Source organism: Perognathus longimembris, chromosome 1 (assembly GCF_023159225.1).
Source record: "Perognathus longimembris pacificus isolate PPM17 chromosome 1, ASM2315922v1, whole genome shotgun sequence".
Taxonomy (NCBI): Eukaryota; Metazoa; Chordata; class Mammalia; order Rodentia; family Heteromyidae; genus Perognathus; species Perognathus longimembris.
In genome coordinates this window covers 48,352,143-48,371,712 of record NC_063161.1, presented here as the reverse complement: position 1 = coordinate 48,371,712, position 19,570 = coordinate 48,352,143, and the positions used below count along the sequence as shown (strand labels likewise).

Here is a 19,570-nt window from a genome sequence, read left to right as displayed (position 1 = left end):
CAAGAAAGGTGAAAGGTCTTGCCTTCCCCTTCCCTCCCATCCCTACTGCTACCTGGGAAACTTAAAAAAAAAATGGCAGCAGGAGATGCCTAGCTGTGGGATCAAAGTACATGTCTTCACCTATGCCTGGTTTTTGTCTTATCCTCCTGGCTCCTCAGTGCCTAGCACATGGGGAAAGATGAACCTCACTTGCCAGCGAGGGTCTCTTAACAGCCATTGTGTTCTCTAGTCACCTTCGGTTGGGTTGGAATCTGGGACAATGGTTTCACAGGTGGAGGAGGAGACACTTGAATAGTCAGCCCCCATCTTTTCCCAGGGCCCAGGACCAGGGTGCACTTCCTACTTTTGTCCAGAAGATGGCAGCACAAACGATCACAGCTGGGCAGGGCAGGTGGATTCCGCTTTTCCTCAGTGAGAAAAAGGAGAGCTTTGGGGGCTATCTTTCCTTTCAGGAAGTTGATCTTCTTACTGCCTGATCCTCATTTTCCTTCCACAGCAAGTGAAGGCTGGGCTATGGGGGAACTCCTGCCCAGCTTCCCGATTTCTCTCCCTTCCCTAGCAGTGGGGCTGTGGAGAATGAGGACAAGAGGGGAGGGAGAAAGGATTCTCCCAAGGTCTTAAAAGAAGGAAAGTGCCAAGGACCTAACAGCAAATTTATCACTTTTTAAAAACAAGAGATTTCCCCCCCAAAAGTGAAGGAATAAGAAAGAGATCCAGTGTCCATGCATCCCCAAACTGCAGGAGTCCAGGATACCTTCTCCTCTCAGACCTGTTGTGGGGAAGGGGGCAGAAAGGGCAGGTGACCCAGAGGCCGGGGGGTCACCTTGTCCCCTCTGGTCTGCCCAACTATCCATCTTCTCAGGAAACTTGTTTTGGTGTGGCTTTCCATCTCTGCCCCCTTGCAGCCTCATATTGGGGGAAGGGTGTGGAGGGGAGGAGACTGACAATTATAAAGTAAGTGCTCAGTCTCCTCACTGCCTCTACCTTTACCAAGTGAGGATCTCTCTTGGGCTATCAGAAACCCCCCCCCCCCAAAAAAAAAAAACCACACAAACCTATGGCCTACTTCTATTACCTCTTCCAGGTGAGCAGGCCAGGGGCCAACTCAAAGTTTAATGTCAATCCTTCCTGCTATAGTTTAATCCCATTCCTCTTTCTTTGTCAGTGAGAAAGATGCCAGTCCTTTTACCATAAGGCTGACTTTACAGTGACAGAAGCTGGTCCTTTGTGTCTGCTCTTACCCCCAACCCCCTGGTTCCAAATATTTACTCCTTGCTCTTATCCACACAGCTGCTCTCCCGCAGGCCTGGTGACCCACCTGGAAGTGGGGTGTGGAAGTGTGGAGGGTGGGGTGGGGGTGGACTGGGGAATGGGGTGTCTTACCAAATTGGACCCTTGAGAATCCAGTGGTGGCATGTGGGTTGAAGGGTCCTCCTCACTGCACCTCTCTTGAGCTTTGGGGGTAGATTCTGCAAGCTCTAAAGAAGGGAAAAAGGTGTTGGGAGAGGAAGGAGTATTTATGAAAGCCTTGAAGAGAAGGGGCTGCTGCTTCCCACAGCACGCCTCCACCCAATAACGCCTGAATGGGACCGAATTGGGCCAAACTGGCAAAATCAACAGGGTTTGTTTTTTTTTCTGATCACAAGTACTGTTAGAGATTCAATGTTTTTAAAATGTATTATTATTTTTTTGTTTTGTTTTGTTTGTCAGTCCTGGGCCTTGAACTCAGGGCCTGAGCACTGTCCCTGGCTTCTTTTTTGCTCAAGGCTAGCGCTCTGCCACTTGAGCCACAGCGCCACTTCTGGCCGTTTTCTGTATATGTGGTGCTGGGGAATCGAACCCAGGGCCTCATGTATACGAGGCAAGCACTCTTGCCACTAGGCCATATCCCCAGCCCCTAAAATGTATTATTATTTTTAACCAACAATTAGAAATTGAAGGGGTGGGGGAAAGACTCTTAAAAAAGTGTAAAATAATGGTGGTCCAAACTCAATGTGTGGCTACAGCTGACCTGAATTGATGTGAATCTATTTTTAGTCCTTATTTATCCCACTTAGACCATTCATTGGATTGTTGAAATATTCATGTATTTGATTACAGGGTGCTCTGCAGGGAGTATTATATACAGTATTATATTCTGTTTCACTTTCATAAAGTTGGAAGCACTCTGAATTCTGGAAGCCATCCAGGGGAAAGGGAAGGTGGCCATTGGATGAACACCACACCACTACCATAGGTTTTGTATGTGTCAGGGAACTGAAGCAGACTCATTCTAATTCCCACAGCCCAGTAAAATAGGCACCATCATTACAACATTACCATTTTATAGATCAAGGTTAAGTTTAGCTCAAGGCCTTTCAGCTGGTAAAGGGGCACATGGCAGAGCCAGAATTCCAGCCCTGGCTTGGTTCCAGGGCTGAGCTGTTCCTCTATGCCCTTCCTCTCCTCCCCCAGGCCACCAGAGAGCTTTCTGAGGAGGGCCCAGTGAGTACAATCAAAAGATTCAAATATATGCAAATATACCCATACCCGTGGCTACTCTTAGACCTCTGCCAGGCTCCAGTTCTTTCCCTGTTTCCTAGCAGTTCAGGGAGGCCCAGGGCGCTTCCTGGTTTGTACATACTCTGTGCTGTTCCCGAGCTGCCCAGCCTTGACACTGCTCCTGTGTCTGGAATCCCAGGTGGGCAGGACTCCTGGGTCTCGGTGCTCCCAGCGGCTCCCTCAGCTTCTTCTTGCTTCTGTTGCCCCAGGTGATGTTCAACCATTGTCTGGAGCTCTGGGAGCACAGAGAGAGGAGGAAACTTTGGACATGACTGCCTAGAGTCTCCCCTATGCTCCCCCTACCCCCAATCTGACATCCCCACTAATAGCTCAGCACATATTTGCTAAGTGTCTTTCCTATGCACTGAGATCTAAAGGAGGGGACATTAGTTGGCCAAGGAAGAAACAAAGCTATATCACAAAAGGTAAGGGAGGAGTATGGAAAAAGAGTCTTTAAGAACAAGATCCTCCTAACTTTCTGGAATATGTGTAAAAGACTCAATTTAGATTTGGGAAATATTTGAGTACCTTATGTGAACTGGGTTACCTGCTGATGAACTCATATACATTGTCATTAATGTGTGTGTGTGTGTGTGTGTGTTGGTACTGGGGCTTGAATTCAGGGCCTGGGCATTTTTACTCAAAGCTGGCCCTCTACCATTTGAGCCACAGTTCCACTTACAGTATTTTTGCTAGTTAATCATTGGGGATAAGAGTCTTCATGGATTTTCCTTCCCAGGCTGGCTTTGAACTCAGCCACCTGATCGGCTAAGATTACAGGGATGAAACACCAAGGCCCAGGCACATACATTATCTATCTGCCACTGTGAGGCAGTGTTCAGGCTTGGTGTAGGTTAAGCAGTTTCTCCATTCAGAGGCAGAGTTGGAGTTTCGGTCCCACTTCACCTAGCAACGGTTCCATGGGCTCCATCCCATGAGTCAGCAGGGTCTTCTCCCTAGCTTCAGGCGCGGAGGGAACAAGGGCTGGGAAGGGTCTGCCAAACCTTTCATTGTAGGTGTGGTCCTTGTCATCTTCTTCCGTTGCCGTGGAGACATTGCCAAAGTGGACTGTGAAGGACATAGGGCACAGATGGGTACCAGTTCCTCCCACTCCCCTCTTCTGCCTTGTCATGCTTTTAGATTGGAGATTTCAGAATGTGGAAGGAATTTCCTTCTTCCCAGTTATCCCTGTCTTGGTGAGCAGGGAGAATGTGTGTGTTGGAGACCTATGTATAGGTCCAGCCAGGTACCATTTTGGGGAGGGGGGGAGTGCAAGGAAGAGCAAGTCAAAAGGTTCTACAAGTCAGGTGCAGAATTTTTGTCTTCCATCCTGCTAGACTGAGCCACACCCCCAGATCTAGAAGGGGCAGTCTTGAGGAATAGTCTCCAAATTTGCCTGTGGGTTTTGGAGGTTGGGCTGAGTGGGAGGAGCCAGCTCACCTTGAGAAGTGGGTTGGGGAGCCGATCTTCATCGATCTCTGAATAGGGAAAGAAGATGATGAGGACAGGAAATCCAGTGTGTGTGTGGGGGATCCCCAAAGTGCTAAGTACTTAAGGGGAGGGGACTCTGCAATCAATCACTTTCCTCTTGTTCTGTCACTAGGAAGTCAGTCTGTTTTCTGTGGCTCCTCTCCTATGTCCCTGGCTGGCTCCACGTAGACCTGGCCTTGACCCTGGGCTTGATCTGTGCATGCATCTTTAACTCAGACCTTGAGGTCCTTGAAGGCACAATCTGTTTTTGTGTGTGTGTGTGCGTGTGTGTGTGTGTGTGTTTGTGTGTGTGTGTGTTTCCTTTCTTCATGTGAAATACCCATGAATCCTTCTCCTTCCAATGATTCCCCAAGGGTAGAACTGAGTCCTGTACACTAGGCCAGAATATTCTACATAGATGGAGAACAGTACATTTATTCTGTGCAGCATCCAGGAAGGTATCTCACTTATGGTAGCTGAAGGAGAGCTGGAGAGCCAGGGCACCTGGGATGCCGGCCCAGATGCCGGCCCAGATGCCGGCCCAGCTCATCAGCCTGCTGACTTCTCCTCCACTCCAGTCAAGCTTCCTGGACACAACAGAATCTCAGAGACCTTGTTCTCTCTTCAGACCTTGGTGGGGAGACTGGTGGCCAGAATCCTCAGCTGCACCCTGAGCGGTTTCTAACCTTCCCTTTTCCCTCTGGGGGCCCTGAAGATAGCTAATGGAGGCGGTCCCTCCCCCTCCCAGCTGTCACAGCCTCTGGGGGAGGGGGCAGCCTGTGTCTCAGTTGCTGGAGAAACCTGGAAGGCTGTTGCCACAGCAACCAGCACTCTGTTGACCATCCCAATTCCTAGGGGGCTCAAGAACCAGGTGGCCCCCACGACTTTCTAGCACTGCTCCATCTTCCTAAAAGCTAAAGAAATCTGGATGATTTAGCCACTCCCTCTTTGCCTTTGAGTGGAGAAGCCTGAGCCCTCTACCTGGCCAATTCCACCCCCTGTCTCCCCCACCCCTGTCCCTGCCACTCCACTTTCCTCCTGTAATCCATCCCTTGGGTTACCTGGGGATGACTGGTCACTGGTCAGCACAAGAGTGGCAGGGGTGGGGCGGCGCCTCCGAATCTGGGAGAGGAGGAAGAAATCAAATACACACAGAACTTCACTCAACATCAATAACATACCTCCAAATACATAAATAAGCCCAGGTTACACTGGGCCCAAGAGGCTAGAGTGAGCATTCTTGTGTGCATCCCCCCCTCCTAGGCTGGGGTTCAGTGGGCAGGACGAGCTCACCCTGAGAAGTAGTAAGGACCCCGGGGAAAGCTACCCTCCAAAAGACCACCTCAGCTCCCTGTGTTGCCCCATCCCCCTGTTCTATCTCCCTGGTTCTGTCCAGCTTTCCATCTTAGCAGCTCTGTTTGCTCTAAGGCATTGATCTCTGGCCTGCGGTCCTTCCGTCCACCCTGGATCAATGGTCAGAAAATAACCTGAGAGGGCATAGGGCTTTCCCTCAGCCTCCCAGCCCTCCTCCTATCATAGGTGATAACTTTTCATGGGCCAGTGTCTGCAGGGAGCCTTCCTCAAGCCCACCTAGGCTGGGAGGGTGACTTAGAGAGGGAAGGGATCTGGGGACATGACTGGGACATCTCATGGTAAATATGAGGAATGGCCCAAGGTAGGGCCTAAAGACTAGCTGAAAAATCTTATTCAGGGGCCAGCATGGTGGGACATGTCCATAATCCCAGCACTTGGGAGTGGGGTAGAAATGGAGGTAGGGGCTTTCCTAAGTTAGAGGCTGGTTAAGGTTACAAAGTAAAAGTTCAAGGCCAGCCTGGGCTATAAAGAGAGATCCTATTTCAAACCACCACCAACAAAATATTTTCCTGAGTTCTGGTCCTATTATAAGATATTAACATATAAGCTGATTGGCTGCTAGGATTCTGAGCCCTCCTCTTTTGCCTTGCTGCTGATAAAGTTGTATTGAAGTCAAAGCAGAGGCTTCTGGCACATGTAGGTTTTCCTTTTCTGGGGACACTTTAAAGGTTTGGAAGAGTGAGATGATGGGGGGTTGGAGCCCCTGTTGCCTCCAGGCAGCAGTGGGCAAGAAAGATGACTGGGGCCAGGGAAGGGACTAAAATTGTTCACAGTAGAGAGAGGAGATGCTGAATAATGAAATCCTCATCTTGGTGTGAGGATTTACTATCATTTCTGGCAGTGGAGGCTGGAGGTGCTGAGACCTTGCCCTTCTCTTTAAAGTGAGTGTAGTAAGAGGGGCTATTAAAGCTAGCCAGGGGGACTCTCCGCAACGGAAAAAAAAAATAGTATGCTCAGAATGGGGGTAGGGCACCATCATTCCTGGAGAATCCAGTAGCATCTGTTTCTAGTGACATTTCAAGGTCCCTGCAGTGTGTGTACACACGCATGCACTGTCTAAACATTAACTGTGAGTTGTCTGTGGCTATTCCTGGTACAAATGGGTGGAGGACAGAGTGTCTGTTACGTGTGTTTCATGTATGTGGGGGCATCCCTTTACTAGGGGAGGTCTCCCCAGCTTCCTTCTGGCCTTAGTGAGGAAGTGGTGCGGGTAAGAAGAGTGGAGGGAGAATGTGAGTGAGAAGGTGGGGTGAGGGGGTTGGTGGATTGAGAGCACATGGGAACTGGTAGCCCAGGGAGACTTCATGTGTGACAAAAAATGACATTTGGGCTATAAGATATGTCCTTAACTTATTTCCTGGCCCTGGATTGGTTTTAGTGTGTGTGTGTGTGTGTGTGTGTGTGTGTGTGTGTGTATGTGTGTACATGTACATGTACATAGGTGCTGGTCCTGGGGCTTGAACTCAGGGCTTGGGCACTGTCCTTGAGCTCTTTTGCCCAAAGCGAATGCTCTACTACTTTAGCTACAGCTCCACTTCTGGTAGTTATCCTCAGATCTCAGCTTCCTCAGTCACTAGGATTACAGGCTTGATTCACCAGTACCCAGGCCTGGACTGGGTTTTGTAGTGCTCAGAGTTCCCAGAAATTGTGGTACCCTCTAGCAGAGGTACTTTCCTTCCTGTGCTCTTTTCTTGTATCTACCCCAAACCTAGCTCTCAAGGACACATAGTAACTTCACTTCTGATTTGTTTTCAAACCAGTCATGCCAAAGCTTTGGTAGTTTGTGGGCAGCCCCTCCACCCCCTGCCACTCTGTTCTGTAACTCAGAGCTTCTGCCAAGCCTGGAACCTTTTGCCTACACACTAGAGGACACAGCAGGAGGGGCTGAGGTCAGACTTGCAGGTAAACTTTCAGACCAAGGAGACAGATACTTCTGAAGATGAGAGGATAGCAGGCTTATGTCCCAGCTCTTTCCCCACCCCTGGCTCTCACATCTCTTGGCCCTGGTGCCTGCCCCCCTCCTTCTCCCAACACATGCCTAACACACCTGCCTGCTTAGATACCAAACAGAAGCAGGTGTGGGCTCTGTTTGTGCCAGTGGGAGGCAGTCCTCCTTGGACTCCTCCCAGTCCTCTTAGCCCTCACTATTTTGAGTCATCCTCCTCCCACCGTGGGTTAGAAGTCATCCTAGCCAGTCCTCCTAGCGGTATCTTAGTTCTGTTACCAGGCAGAACAGCCTTTCCCCTCACCCACTGAAGCACTGCCCATCTTCCTCACCCTTGGGTCTGTGTGGTCTCAGCATAGTCTCCTCTGAAAGCCATGCTTAAGAGATGTGGAGAGGAGACTGTCCCCAGGCGGGAGGCACAGGGCAGGCCATCCCTACCTGACTTTGGGAAGCTACTACCATCAGAGAGACCCAACCCTCCCTTTGTGTGCTCATTCAGACCTTGTTCTACCAAAGCAACAACAAAAACGCCACAATCTCTTGCCCATCCTAAGAGGTCACAAAGTTTCTTAGGTGGGGAGTTAGGGGCAGAACCTGGCAACTGCCTGGGTGCTCTTGAGTGCTGGCCTTGTGGGAACTAGCTACCCCTCAGGAGTGGGGAGGTCTAGGTAAAGAATGAAAAAAAAGGGAGGGGGCAATAGTCAAATGTTTGGCAAACAGGCGGTCGATTGTAACCTTCTCCACACCCGCACACGCTCACTCTCACGGAGACACACACTGCGCGCACTCCCTCACACGCTGCCTCTGCCAGGCTGCTCAGAGCTAAAAATAGACCAGGCCAGGAGGCTGGGTCAGGGCCCCGGCCTCCCACCTCTGGAGCCAGGGCCCTCACCTGGCCTCGCAGATGGCTTCCCGTGGTCCCCAGCCTCTACACAGCACCCAGCTCCCGCCCTTCCCACCCCCCCAGGGCCACCCCCTTATCTTACCCCCAGTTCGCTCTAAAGGGCAGTAGTTGAACATCAGGACCCACGTGTTCAGACTTGAGGCGGGGAGCCTTCGTGGGCAGATCCCACCACCCCTCTCCCCGGAGCCCCCAGCCCTCTCCGCTGTCCTCAGTCCTTTCTCTAGTGAGGAGGGGGGCGGTAGAGCCATAGCTCTTCTCCTGACACTCACAGTACCAGGCTTCCTCCATTGCCGACCCCCGCCCTGCCTGCCCTGCCCTCCCCTTCGCGCTGCCACCCAGCTCAGAAACTGTCGGGGGTGGGGGGGGGGGAAGGGGCAGGCTGGGTGGAGGGTGCGGAATTGCTCAAGGGGAGGGGTCGTGTCCTCAGGCAGGCCCCCTCCCCCAGGGCTGGGGAGGGGGACAGCGCGACTCTCGGGGGACACCCGTCCAGGCGACACGCTGGTCCATCCTCGAAGCGCCGATGGGGGAGGGGGATGTGGCTCCGGTGGTGGGGGAGGGGACGAAGGACCCCCTCTCCTCGCCGGAACGGAGAGCGTTCGCCCTCCACAACAAAAAAGGGGTGGGAGGGTGGTGCTGGTGAGGGAGAACGAGCAGGACCACGCAAGGGATTCCGGGTGTGCCATCTGCCCAGCGTCCCGGGTCCACCGGCCCTGCGCCCCGCCCTGCTCCGCACCTGCTCCGCCGCCTCGGGGTCAAGGTGCGGCTCCAGCAGCGGGACGGTGAACTGGATCTTGCGGGGGCTGTTGTCGGGCTCCATGGCTGGCGGCGGCGGGCGCAGGGCCGGCGCTGCGGTGGCGGCGGCGGGGGCTCAGGGAGGGCGCGGCGCGGCGCGGCGGGGACTCGGGGCTGGGGCGGGCGCGCTCCCTCTTGCTGCGCTCCGGCCCCGGCCCCAGCCCGGCGCGCTGCGCTCTGCGCGAGGCTCCCGGCACAGCGCTCCCGGCTCCCGGACTCCGGGGACTCTGCGGCCACCGATTGGCTCTGCACCCGCCCCTCCCGGTCCCCTTCTCCACGCTTCCCTCCTCCCCAGCCTAGAAACTTAACCCCTTCGTGGCTGTGCCAGCTGCTCGGGAGAGGGAGGGGGGAGGGCCCACCACCCCTAGAGGCCAGCCAGCCAGACCGCGCCCGCGCCTGGGTTTGTCTTAATGGACTGCCAGGGTGGGGTACCCAGGTATCCTCGGAGGTGTGGGCAGGGGAGTGGATATGGGGAACGTTATCAAGAAGTTCCCTCAGCTCGGTTAGCTTCTGGGGGGGTGGGGTGGGAGGGGGGTTGGGAAAGTGGAGGGATGCCGCGGAGAGGAGGTGGCAAACTCGAGATTTTCCATTTATGATCTAAAGGTGATTGTCACCCAGAGAAACGATGGAAGAAAGGGAATAATTTAGGCATGCTGCAGGAAAGAGATTAAGGTTAGACTTGGAGAGGGACTCCCTTGAGAGGAAAACACTAGAATGGAGGTGGAAACTTGGAGAGGATTTGCAGTCTGGACACCCATAGGGGCAGGGAGAATGAGCGGAAGGACTCAGAGGGTCTCCAGTTTTTTTTTTTTGGGGGGGGGGAATCCTGTCTTCAAGTGTCAGTGGGAGTGTGTGAAGGGCTTGGGGACCATCTGGGGCTGGGCAGAAGAAGCAATGGGGAAGGAGAGCCAAAGAATGCTTGTGAAATTAGATTTCACTTTCTGCTTGCTAAATTATGGGGCTGTAAAATAGGTGAAAGGCTGGCAAGGGGCAACTGGGGCTGGTTGGTAAAAGGAAGCCCCTTGGGTGGTGGTGGAAAGTGCTTGCCATGGGGCTGCGTGTCCAGTTTCACTACTGGCAGAATAATGAAAATCATCTGCTTGTTCCTGAAGGTCTAGAAGTTAAACTATATGAAGAACTTAATGGTTTGGTGTGGGATCAAGATGGCAAGCAATACTAGCCAGTGAGGGCCATAGGGTATTCCTAGGCTGTGGTTCGCCCTGTGCTAGGGACTGGGGATCATTGGACAGAGGGAGTGGAGGTGCTGTGCACTGAGCTTGCATACCTCTTTGGGGTGGGGGAAGGAGGAGGAGGGGGGAGCAGAGCCAAAGAAGGAGGAAGGAGTGCTGGGGGAGGGACTGGGGCCCAGTCAGGAGATCTGTTTCTTTTTACACCCTAAGCCAAGCAACTGACAAGTTCCTTGCAGATTTCTGCCTTGTTCTCTGGGGACCTGATGGTCACCCACCCTCCCCTCCAAGGGGTCAGCTTCAACTTTCAGTTTCCTATCCTCTTGGCCCATATTTGTCTGGCCCCTTCCCCACCTGCCTCCCAAAATAGCCTCCCAGGTCCTCCTCCCCTAGCCGGATCTTTTTACTTAGGAGGCCCAGCTCAGTTTTCTCGGGGAGGAGGCTGGGATTATACAGATTTAGTGGGCATGGGAGGCTCTGGCTGCTAGACCTCAATTTGCATGTTTATTGGCCCCTGGGTGATGTTGTATTGGACTCCAAGAATGCCTCCTTACACCCAGACTGCCCTTGTAGGGCCTCTGCTCTCTGAGTAGCTGGGCTGGTCCTTAAACAGTAAGTAGATTGGGCTTCCAAGCCTTCCTCATCCCTAGTGGACACCAATGTCTGTGTGCCCCCACCACCAGAAGGAGCAGTGGGAGGTTGTGAAGGCCTTGAAGCTGGGAAGATGGAGTGCCTGGTCTTTTAGTGCCCATTGCTTCTCCTCACTCACCTTCCTCTTACACATACACACTCAGAGAAATGGGATCTGAAGAGGACAGTTTCTCTTTCCCTTCTCTCAGGATGGTGGGACTTGAAGCCATCTTTTCCATCCTTCTCTCTGGGGACTAGGTCTTGCTCACTGAGCCTTAGATTACTCTGTGAAATGGGTGAAGTCCTTGGCTCTTAAGATTAAGATTGAGCATTAATCTCAGGCATGTTAAGATGCTTGACAGGCTTCATCAAGAGCTGCTATGACTGCTTCTTGTCCTCTGGCAGGACTGGAAGAGTTAGGAGTCACTTCTCCAGGCTCTCATGAAAAGAATCTCTGTCCCAGTGGGTCATCCAGAGTGCCCAAATATGTGGTGAGTGTGTGTGTGTGTGTGTGTGTGTGTGTGTGTGTGTATGGGGGCCTTGAACTCATGGCCTTCATGCTTTCACTTGGCCTTCTCAATGAAGACCACTTCTTACTTCTCACGCTACCACTTGAGCCAGAGCTTCATGTTGGGTTTTTTGGTGGTTAGAGATAAGAGTCTCATGGGCTTTCTTGCCTTAGGTGGCTTTGAATCATGATCCTCAGCTCTTACTGAGTAGTTAGGATTATAGGTGTGAGCTACCAGCTCTTGGCTGTTGAAGTGCTTAGATTTTTTTTTTCTCATGTGCCTTCTTTTTCCTCCAACTTGGTCTAATCATGAGGATTCCTCTGTAAGTCTCACTTGTGTAAGTTCCAGATTCCAAGACTGCCCCATCCTCCCCCCCGACTTTATTTTTGAAAGCTACAAATTAGGAGCAAGGCAGAGAGAGAGAGAGAGAGAGAGAGAAACAGAGAGAGAGAGCGCATACGAGCGCCCGCATGAGAGTGCTAGCTCAGCTTCTTGGGCAATGTCTGAGGGATCCTAGGAGTAAAATGCTGGGGTAGGGGCAGAGGAGAAGAGAACAGGAAGAGGGAAGGAAGAGAGGGGGGAGGAGAGAGCTCCCAGGAGGAGGGGGAGGAGGAGACAGGAGAGACAGGTGCTGGAAGCATTTGTGGGTAGCAGGGAGGTGGCGTGTGGATGAGTGCGGGCTCTGGTACGGGGTGAGTTGGCGCTAGCTGTTTGTGAAGGTGTGTATATGTGTGTTGCTTTGCCCTTTATTTGTGCCCAGAGTTGAGTGAGTAACTGCCAGTGCCTGCTGGGCGTGTGGGTGTATGTAAGCAGGCGTGGGTGGCTCACCCAGGGCCAGGGAGTTGCAGAAGCCTGCACCTGCTCCAGGAGCCATCCTAGCTGAGTGAGAATCAGAGCCTAGGGTTCCAACCCTAGTCCTTATGCATTGATCAGCGTGAGTAGGCTTGGGCCCACCCACTGCAGTCCAGCCTGGGTGCAGACTCCTGGTCCATGAATATTTAAGGTAACAGTCATGTGACTTGGTGATGCTGTCACTTAATGGCTTCCCCCCCCCCCCCCCGCCTGACTTAGGGTTCAGTGCAGCTGCTCTTTGCTGACCTGAGCACTCTGCTTTTACTCAACTCATTTCTCCTTCCCACTTCCACTAATGTCCTGATGCATTAATTCACTCAACCTCACAAGACACCAGGGGGGAGGGTGGGAGGTAGTTGCTGTCTTATCTTTTGAGGGCTGGGTGGTGTGGAGTGGTGACATGGTAGTGGGTCCTGGAGCTGGGAGGTGGGAGGTTGGGTTTAGTGTCTCCCTCTGCTAACAACACCCTGGGTGACCCCACAATGGGGACTTATTTTCTTCTTCTGCAAGAGTCTTCCTGTTCTCGTATTTTCATGTGCATAGCTGGGGAGTCTCAGAGCTGGGGTTAGAACCTGCAGGCAGAGACTTTACTTTTGTTTTTCTTCTGGCCTGGCAAGTGTGTAGCGGCCATGTCCTGTGTGTTGAATACATGGTGCATGCAAACATTTGCACACGTTGTGGTAAGGTAGTAAGGCTAAAGCTGCCTCTGTGTGTGTGTGTATGTGTGTGTGTGTGTGTGTGTGTGTGTGTATGTGTGTGTGCCACTCAGGGGTCTGAGTACTGTCCCTTAGCATTCTGTTGTTGTTGTTTAAAGCTGGCACTCCATCACTTAAGTCACAGCTTCACTTGTGGCTTTTTGGTGGTTTATGGGAGATAAGAGTCTCCCAGACATGAGTCACCAGCGCCTAACTGAAAGCTGCTTTTAACCCAAAGGAGCACTAACCCCATCCAAGTGGTCCCCCAGATTGCCATATGCTCATTCACTGTGCTGCTGTTCCTCCAGCATTCCTTGAAATGTTTTAGGAATGACAGATCACAGGGCCTGTGGCATATGCTCTGGAAACCTTCACTGAGGAGGGAGTCTTTGTTTTTCAGAGGTAGCTTTGCTTTCTTGAAAATGATTGAATCCTTAGGGCCTAAGTCTTGTGACAAAGGAGGGAGGATGGGGGAGGGGGAGTAGGCCCTTCTCTGAAGGAAGATGTCCCTCCATGATGCTATGTGTCCCACACAACCTCAAAGCCTAGCTAAAAGCCCTTTCTCTAAGAGAAGTTTCCAGAGTGTCTTGTGGGTCCCAGAAGTACCACTGGCCTAGATGACTGGCGTCCTGGAATGCCTTGGAAAGCCGGGCCTCCCTGAATGGTGCAGGACCTTGTTTGCCTGTGAAAAAGCCCATGCTGCAATTCTGCCAGGCTCCTGTGCTCACTCGCCGCAGCTGGCACTCTCGGGAATGGGGCCAGAGCTGCTGATTCGAGCAGAAGGGATTCTCATTTCCAAAGAGCTGCACCTCTTCACCACTGGCAGGGATAGAAGAGACTTAGCAAGCAGCAATCCTTGTGGATCCTTGTGTTAGAAAGGGAAAGGAGCTTCCTAGGACTCAGCCATGCCAGTGCGTTTCCTGAGAAGCCAGCTTTGGCTACGCAGGGCAAAGGCTGGACTGAAGCAGGGCACGGGCCAGATGACATCCTCAAACTTCTAGTCTCTATGATCATCTGCAGTCTAGAAGGCCAAGCCCTAGGTAGCCTGCTAGCCTCCCACCCCTCACCTGCTCACAGGTTAACTTTCTACATTACCTCCCCCCCACCCCCGGGCTGGTCCTGGGCTTGAACTCAGTGCCTAGGAGCTGTGCCTGAGCTTTTGTGCTCAAGGCTATCACTCTACCACTTGAGCCACAGCTCCATTTTCAGCTTTTAGTTAATTGGAAATAAGAGTCTTGTGGAAGGGAGGAGGTAACAAGTTGGATAAGAAATGTACGTACTGCCTTACATATGAAACTGTATTCCCTCTGTACATCACTTTGACAATAAAGAAATGAATAAATTAAAAGAAAAAAGAGTCTTGTGGACTTTCCTGCCCAGGCTGGCTTCAAACTGTGATCCTCAAACTTTACCCTCCTGAGTAGCTAGGTTTACAGGTGTGAGCCACCAGTGCACAGTTCGCGTTTTTTTCTTTAGATAATATGTATTGAGTGTTCCTACATGCCAGGCCCTATGCTAAGTGCAGAGGTTATAATGGACTTCCACACAGACCCAATTTCTGTCTACTGACAGCATTCAGTCTAGCAGAATCCAGGGGCATGATGGGTAGCCAAGTGCCTATCAATCTTGACAATTACAGAAGTAGAAGGACAGGATACCTGAGCACAAGGGACAATGAAACAGGGGAAGGAAGTAGCTCAGACTGTCTCCACAGGTTCAAGTCCCATTTCTGACACTTAGGAGATCCATGACTGTGGACAAGTTGCTTCACAACGTTGAACCTCAATTTCCTCAGCCTTAAAATGAACTTCCTAGCCAGGTGCTGGTGGTTCATGCCTGTAACCCTAGCTGCTCAGAAGGCTGAGGTCTGAGGATCATGGTCCAAAGCCAGCTCAGGAAGGAAAGTTTGTGAAACTCTTATCTCTACTAAACTACCAAAAAAGCCAGCAGTGGAGATGTGGCTCAAGTGGCAGAGCCTTGAGCAAAAGAAGCTCAGGAACAGTGTCTAGGCCCTGAGTTCCATTGCCAGGACTAGCACAAAAACAAACAAAAACTGGACTTTACAACAAGAGCTGGAGAAGCCAATGTCCCAGATTACCTAGCACCCGTGAGATATTTTCTCCTTTGTCTTTTGCAGAAGCAGGTCTGAGCTGGGCACTGGTGCTTCACCCCTATAATCCTAGCTACTCATGAGGCTGAGAGCTGAGGATTGTGGTTTGAAACCAAACCTGGTCAGGAAAGTCTGTGAGGCTCTTATCTTCAATGAACTACCAAACAACTGGACGTGGAGCTGTGGCTCCAGTGGTAGAGTGCTAGCCTTGAGTGAAAAAGCGAAGGGACAGTGCTTGGGGCCTGAGTTCAAACACCAGCAAACCCCCTCACCCCCCCGCACCCCCGAATAACATCTGAAGAAGAGGACTTTCGATGCTTTCTGAGTTTGGGAGGGAGGACACAGGAGGACTTCCCTGTCTCTTTTTGTCTAGGTCCTGGCCCTAATCCTCCTCTACCCTAGTCAGATCAGCTGTTCTTGATGTCCAGTTGAGTTCTCATCTGCAGGGGCAATCACTCTGCCCTACTAATTAACACCCTCCCTGTTAATGATTAAATCTAATGACTTTGACTAGGGGTTGGAGGATGGAAAATTCCTGAGCCACAGGACAGGATGAGGGTAGGTTACCAGGATCAGGACGAGAAGGCCCCCTGGGCCCTGGACATGTTGTTACAGGTGGTGTGAGGAACAGATGCCAGGTTTTCTCCTGGGGCTGCTCAGCAGGGGACAGTGGCTAGAGGCAGAGGGGGTCAAATGAAAGTTACAGACTGATTGGAGAGCACCAGGCCTAGGCCCCAGCCTAGGTCAGAAGGGAGCCATTTGTGCTGCTGAGCTGGCAGGGACTGGGCTGCATGGCTTCCTAGGGCAAAGCATCTCTATCTGAGTGGCTTGAAAGAACAGGTGTTTGTTCTTTCCCAGTGCTGGAGGCCAGAGGTCTCGGAATTAGAGTGTTAACAGGGCCGTGGGTCCTTGGGAAGAAATACAAATATATATATATATATATATATACACATATATATGTATATATATATACACACACATACATACACACATATACGTGTGCGTGTATGTATACTTTTGTCAGTTGAACATGGGGCCTTGGTGTTTTCCCTTAGCTTTTTTGTTCAAAGCTAGGGCTCTACCACTTTGAGCCACAGTGCTACTTCTGGTTTAATCACCAGTGGGTAATTGGAGATAAATGTCTCAGGGACTTTCTTGTCCCGGCTGGCTTTGAACTGTGATCCTCAGATCTCAGTCTCCTGAATAGCCTCTAGTTCCTGGCAAGAATACATTATCTATCTATCTAGTTACTTTCAGCATCCACTGTCCCCTGTGGTCCCTTGAATTGTGGCAGCAGAACTTGAGTATCTTTCCCTATGTCTCCTGTGTCCTCTCCTCTGATAGGAGCACTAGTCATTGGGTTTAGGCCTACCCCAAACCCAGGGCAATTTAATTTTGAGATCCTGTCTGTTTCTACACATGGAGGTTCTGAATGCACATATACTTTTGGGGCGCTGGGCTATATTGAAGGGCTTCATATTCTCACTTGGCTTTTTCCACTTAAGGCCGGTGCTTTGCCACTTGAGCCACAGATCCACTTCTGGCTTTTTGCTGGTTAATTGGAGATAAGGATCTCAGGTACTTTTCTGCCCAGGCTGGCTTCTAATCTTCATCTTCAGATCTCAGCCTCCTGAGTAGTTAGGGTTACATGTGTGAGCCACCAGTTCCTTTTTATTTCTATATTTATTGAGGAGTAGATAGGGGTAAATTGTTTTTTTCTGTTCTCTTTAGTGAAAATCCAGTAAAGCCTCCTCTTCTTCCTACTCACAGGTAAGGTACAGTCTCTATTCAGAAATGAGAATGAAAGACCAATAGACGATGCTGAAACCAGACAAGGCTGCTTCCCAGGCTGTTGAGCTGAGGTAAAGTGGAGAGAGATGGGCATTTGTTCATCTTGCTGTCCCTGCCCTCCTGCTCTTACAGGTGTGCCTCAGAGCATGTGTGGGGGTGTGTGGGTATGGGGTGGTGGTGGAGGGTGCAAAGCAGATAAGCAGAATAGCTGTCAGTCTTCCAGTTGGCACAAGGCTTTCTCTTCCTCCTTCTGTGGTTCCATCCCCCAGACTCTCTAGTTGTTTTTCTCTCATGGTCTTTCCCTGGCTCTCAGAGGCCCCATCATCCCCATTCTCTTGTGCTTTCTTGTTCCAGGAGCTTGAGACCTTCCTCACCTGCCCAAGTCCTTTCTTCCTTTGAGTCTCTATTGAATGGGACCTAAGAATGACCTATGGGGGTGAACCTGCCTTCCTCTCCTAGGGTCCCAGAGCCCATTCTTCTTTTGTCAGGCAAACTGTGGAAGCCCAGGGGATCTCACACAAGCCCTTCCAGGCTACCTGGGTGGCAGTTTTTTAGTCCTGTCTCTCTCAAACTTTTTTTTTGTGTGTGTGTGTGGTCAATATAGGGGTTTGAACTCAGGGTCCTATACTCATTCTGTGTGCTTGCTAGACTGGTACTCTACCACCTGAGCCATGATTCCAGCTTTGCTTTTTGATGATTTTGGAGATGGAGCATGAAGGACTTTTCTGCTGGGCTTACCTTTAACTTTCCATCTTTCAGATCTCAGTCTCCTGAGTAGCTAGAGTTACAGGTGTGAATGAGCACATGATGTCCTAAATTACTGTTAGTACCCAGACTCTAGAACATTCTGACTCTTCTCCCTACCTGTGAACTATATACTCAGCTCCTGGGGTAGCCTGCAAGCACAACTTCATCCATCAAGTTCTTCCTTATGAAATGCCCTTTCCCTCCAGACTATGGGCCCCTTTTGCTATCCATAATCTAGCTGAGGTGGTAAGAAACTAGTTAGTTAAAAAAATCCTGTTTGAACTTCATCATATGAAGTCTGGGCATGGTGGTATACATCTGTACTCTTAGCACTCAGGCTCAGGTAGGAGGATGGAAAGTTGAAGGCTAGCCTGGGTCACATAGCCAGATCTGGAAAGGAAAAGGGGGAAGGGAAAGGGGGGAATGAGGGAGGAGATAACAAACAGTACAAGAAATGTATCCAATGCCTAACATATGAAACTGTAACCTCTCTGTACCTCAATTTGACAATAAAATTAATAATAATAAAAAACAATACATTATATCACATTTGAAGTGCAAAAAAAAAAAGAAAAAATGGTATGAAATCTGTATATGATGTTTGGATTCCTCACTTTGAAATTTTGCCTGTTGCATCTTGGTGCTTGCCATGGTTAATTTCAGTGGTCAATTGGTTGGACTGAGCTTAGTACAGCTCACCTTTGCCTGTGTCTGTGAAGCCATTAGCTCATGAGAGCTCTGGCCGAATGGATGGTTTCATCCATGGATGGATTCAGACTTTGAAGAGCCAGACTCCTGGGAGATGGCAAAATTTTAGAAGGTGGGCCTTGTTGGAGGAAAGAGGTCACTGGGGCTGTGTCCTTGGGGGCTATATTTGCCCTGGCCCTTTCCTGCTGCTTCTCTGCCCCACTTCCTGTTCACCATGAGGTGAGTAGCCTCTGCCACCTGCTGTCGCAGCCATGATGTTCTGCCTCACTGTAGATCCAGAATCAATGGAGCCAGGGACTTTTGGATGAAACTTCTGAAACTGTGAGCCAGAAGAAGTCCTTCTCCTCTTGTTTCTGTTGAATGTTTTGTCACAGTGATGCAAAGTCTGGCAAACGCAGGGCCTCGCTGAAATCACAATTTGAATACTCCTTCACAAAAGCAATCGAGGTAGTTCCACTTGTGTAAGGTTCCCAAGCTACACCAGCTACTCCTCTCCCACAGGGAAGAGGATACAAAAGAAACAGCCCAGAGGCAAAATGGCCACTAGAGGGCACACGTCCTGTGTCCACCCCCCACCCCCCACCCCCCTTTCTTGGGACTTACTGGAGTGACATTATTTTATCCAGTCTTCCAGAGGCCTCCTGGGGGCTCAGCTGCTGGCTGCTGCTTGTCCTGCTTCTGGGTTTTCTGCATTGCAACTCCTGGTTTTCCATTTGAGGTATCAAAAGTGAATCAATCTGTCTCGGACAACCATAGCCATTTATGAAACTACCAGATTGTAATGGCTGCAGAGGTTGCAGCTGGCATTCTGCTCTGGAGAAGTCCAGCCAGGGAGGGAGACCTGAAAACAGACAATAGGAACTGTTAGACAGTGACCTACTGCTGTTGGGAGGGCAGGAATAAGGGCTTTGGGAGCATTGAGCAAGAGACTAGGGAAAGCTTTGCAGAACAGGGTACATTGGCGTTAGATTTTCTTTTCTTTTTCCTTTCCCTTTTCTTTTATTAGAGGCTGAATAGGACTTTGAAGAAGAAGAATGTGAGAATAAAAGGGAGGTGGATTGATGCATTTCTGAGGGAAGTGGTGGTAAAAAGTGACAAAGGAGGCAGAGGGAAGGTAGCAGCAAGTGGGGGGCTTCTAGGTTTGTATTGACTGAGGGACAATTGAGGCCTGGTCTGGGAGCTTTGGAGGAAGGTTTTATTTCCTCCTGTGTGTATCAGCATAACTTCCTGTTTTTTTTTTTTTTTTTTTTTTTTTTTTTTTTTTTTTTTTTTTTTTGGCCAGTCCTGGGGCTTGGACTCAGGGCCTGAGCACTGT

At 50.7% G+C, this 19,570-nt stretch overlaps 1 protein-coding gene and 1 long non-coding RNA gene across 2 annotated transcripts; one reads left to right on the top strand and one right to left on the bottom strand.

Moving 5' to 3' along the window:
* Positions 1–639: 639 nt before the first annotated feature.
* Ppp1r1a (protein phosphatase 1 regulatory inhibitor subunit 1A) lies at positions 640–9,266 on the bottom strand. Its single transcript, XM_048362864.1, has 7 exons — positions 8,968–9,266; positions 5,073–5,133; positions 3,982–4,019; positions 3,546–3,609; positions 2,624–2,776; positions 1,384–1,478; positions 640–769 (listed from the first exon to the last, which is right to left on the bottom strand). Exons 1-7 carry the CDS (start codon positions 9,049–9,051, stop codon positions 764–766), a joined length of 501 nt encoding a protein of 166 aa, XP_048218821.1. The 5' UTR covers positions 9,052–9,266; the 3' UTR covers positions 640–763.
* On the top strand, positions 5,130–19,317 carry LOC125363582. The gene is made up of 3 exons (XR_007213247.1): positions 5,130–6,634; positions 6,764–6,778; positions 19,305–19,317. It is a non-coding gene; the product is annotated as an uncharacterized LOC125363582 (long non-coding RNA).
* The last annotated feature ends 253 nt before the right edge of the window (positions 19,318–19,570 follow it).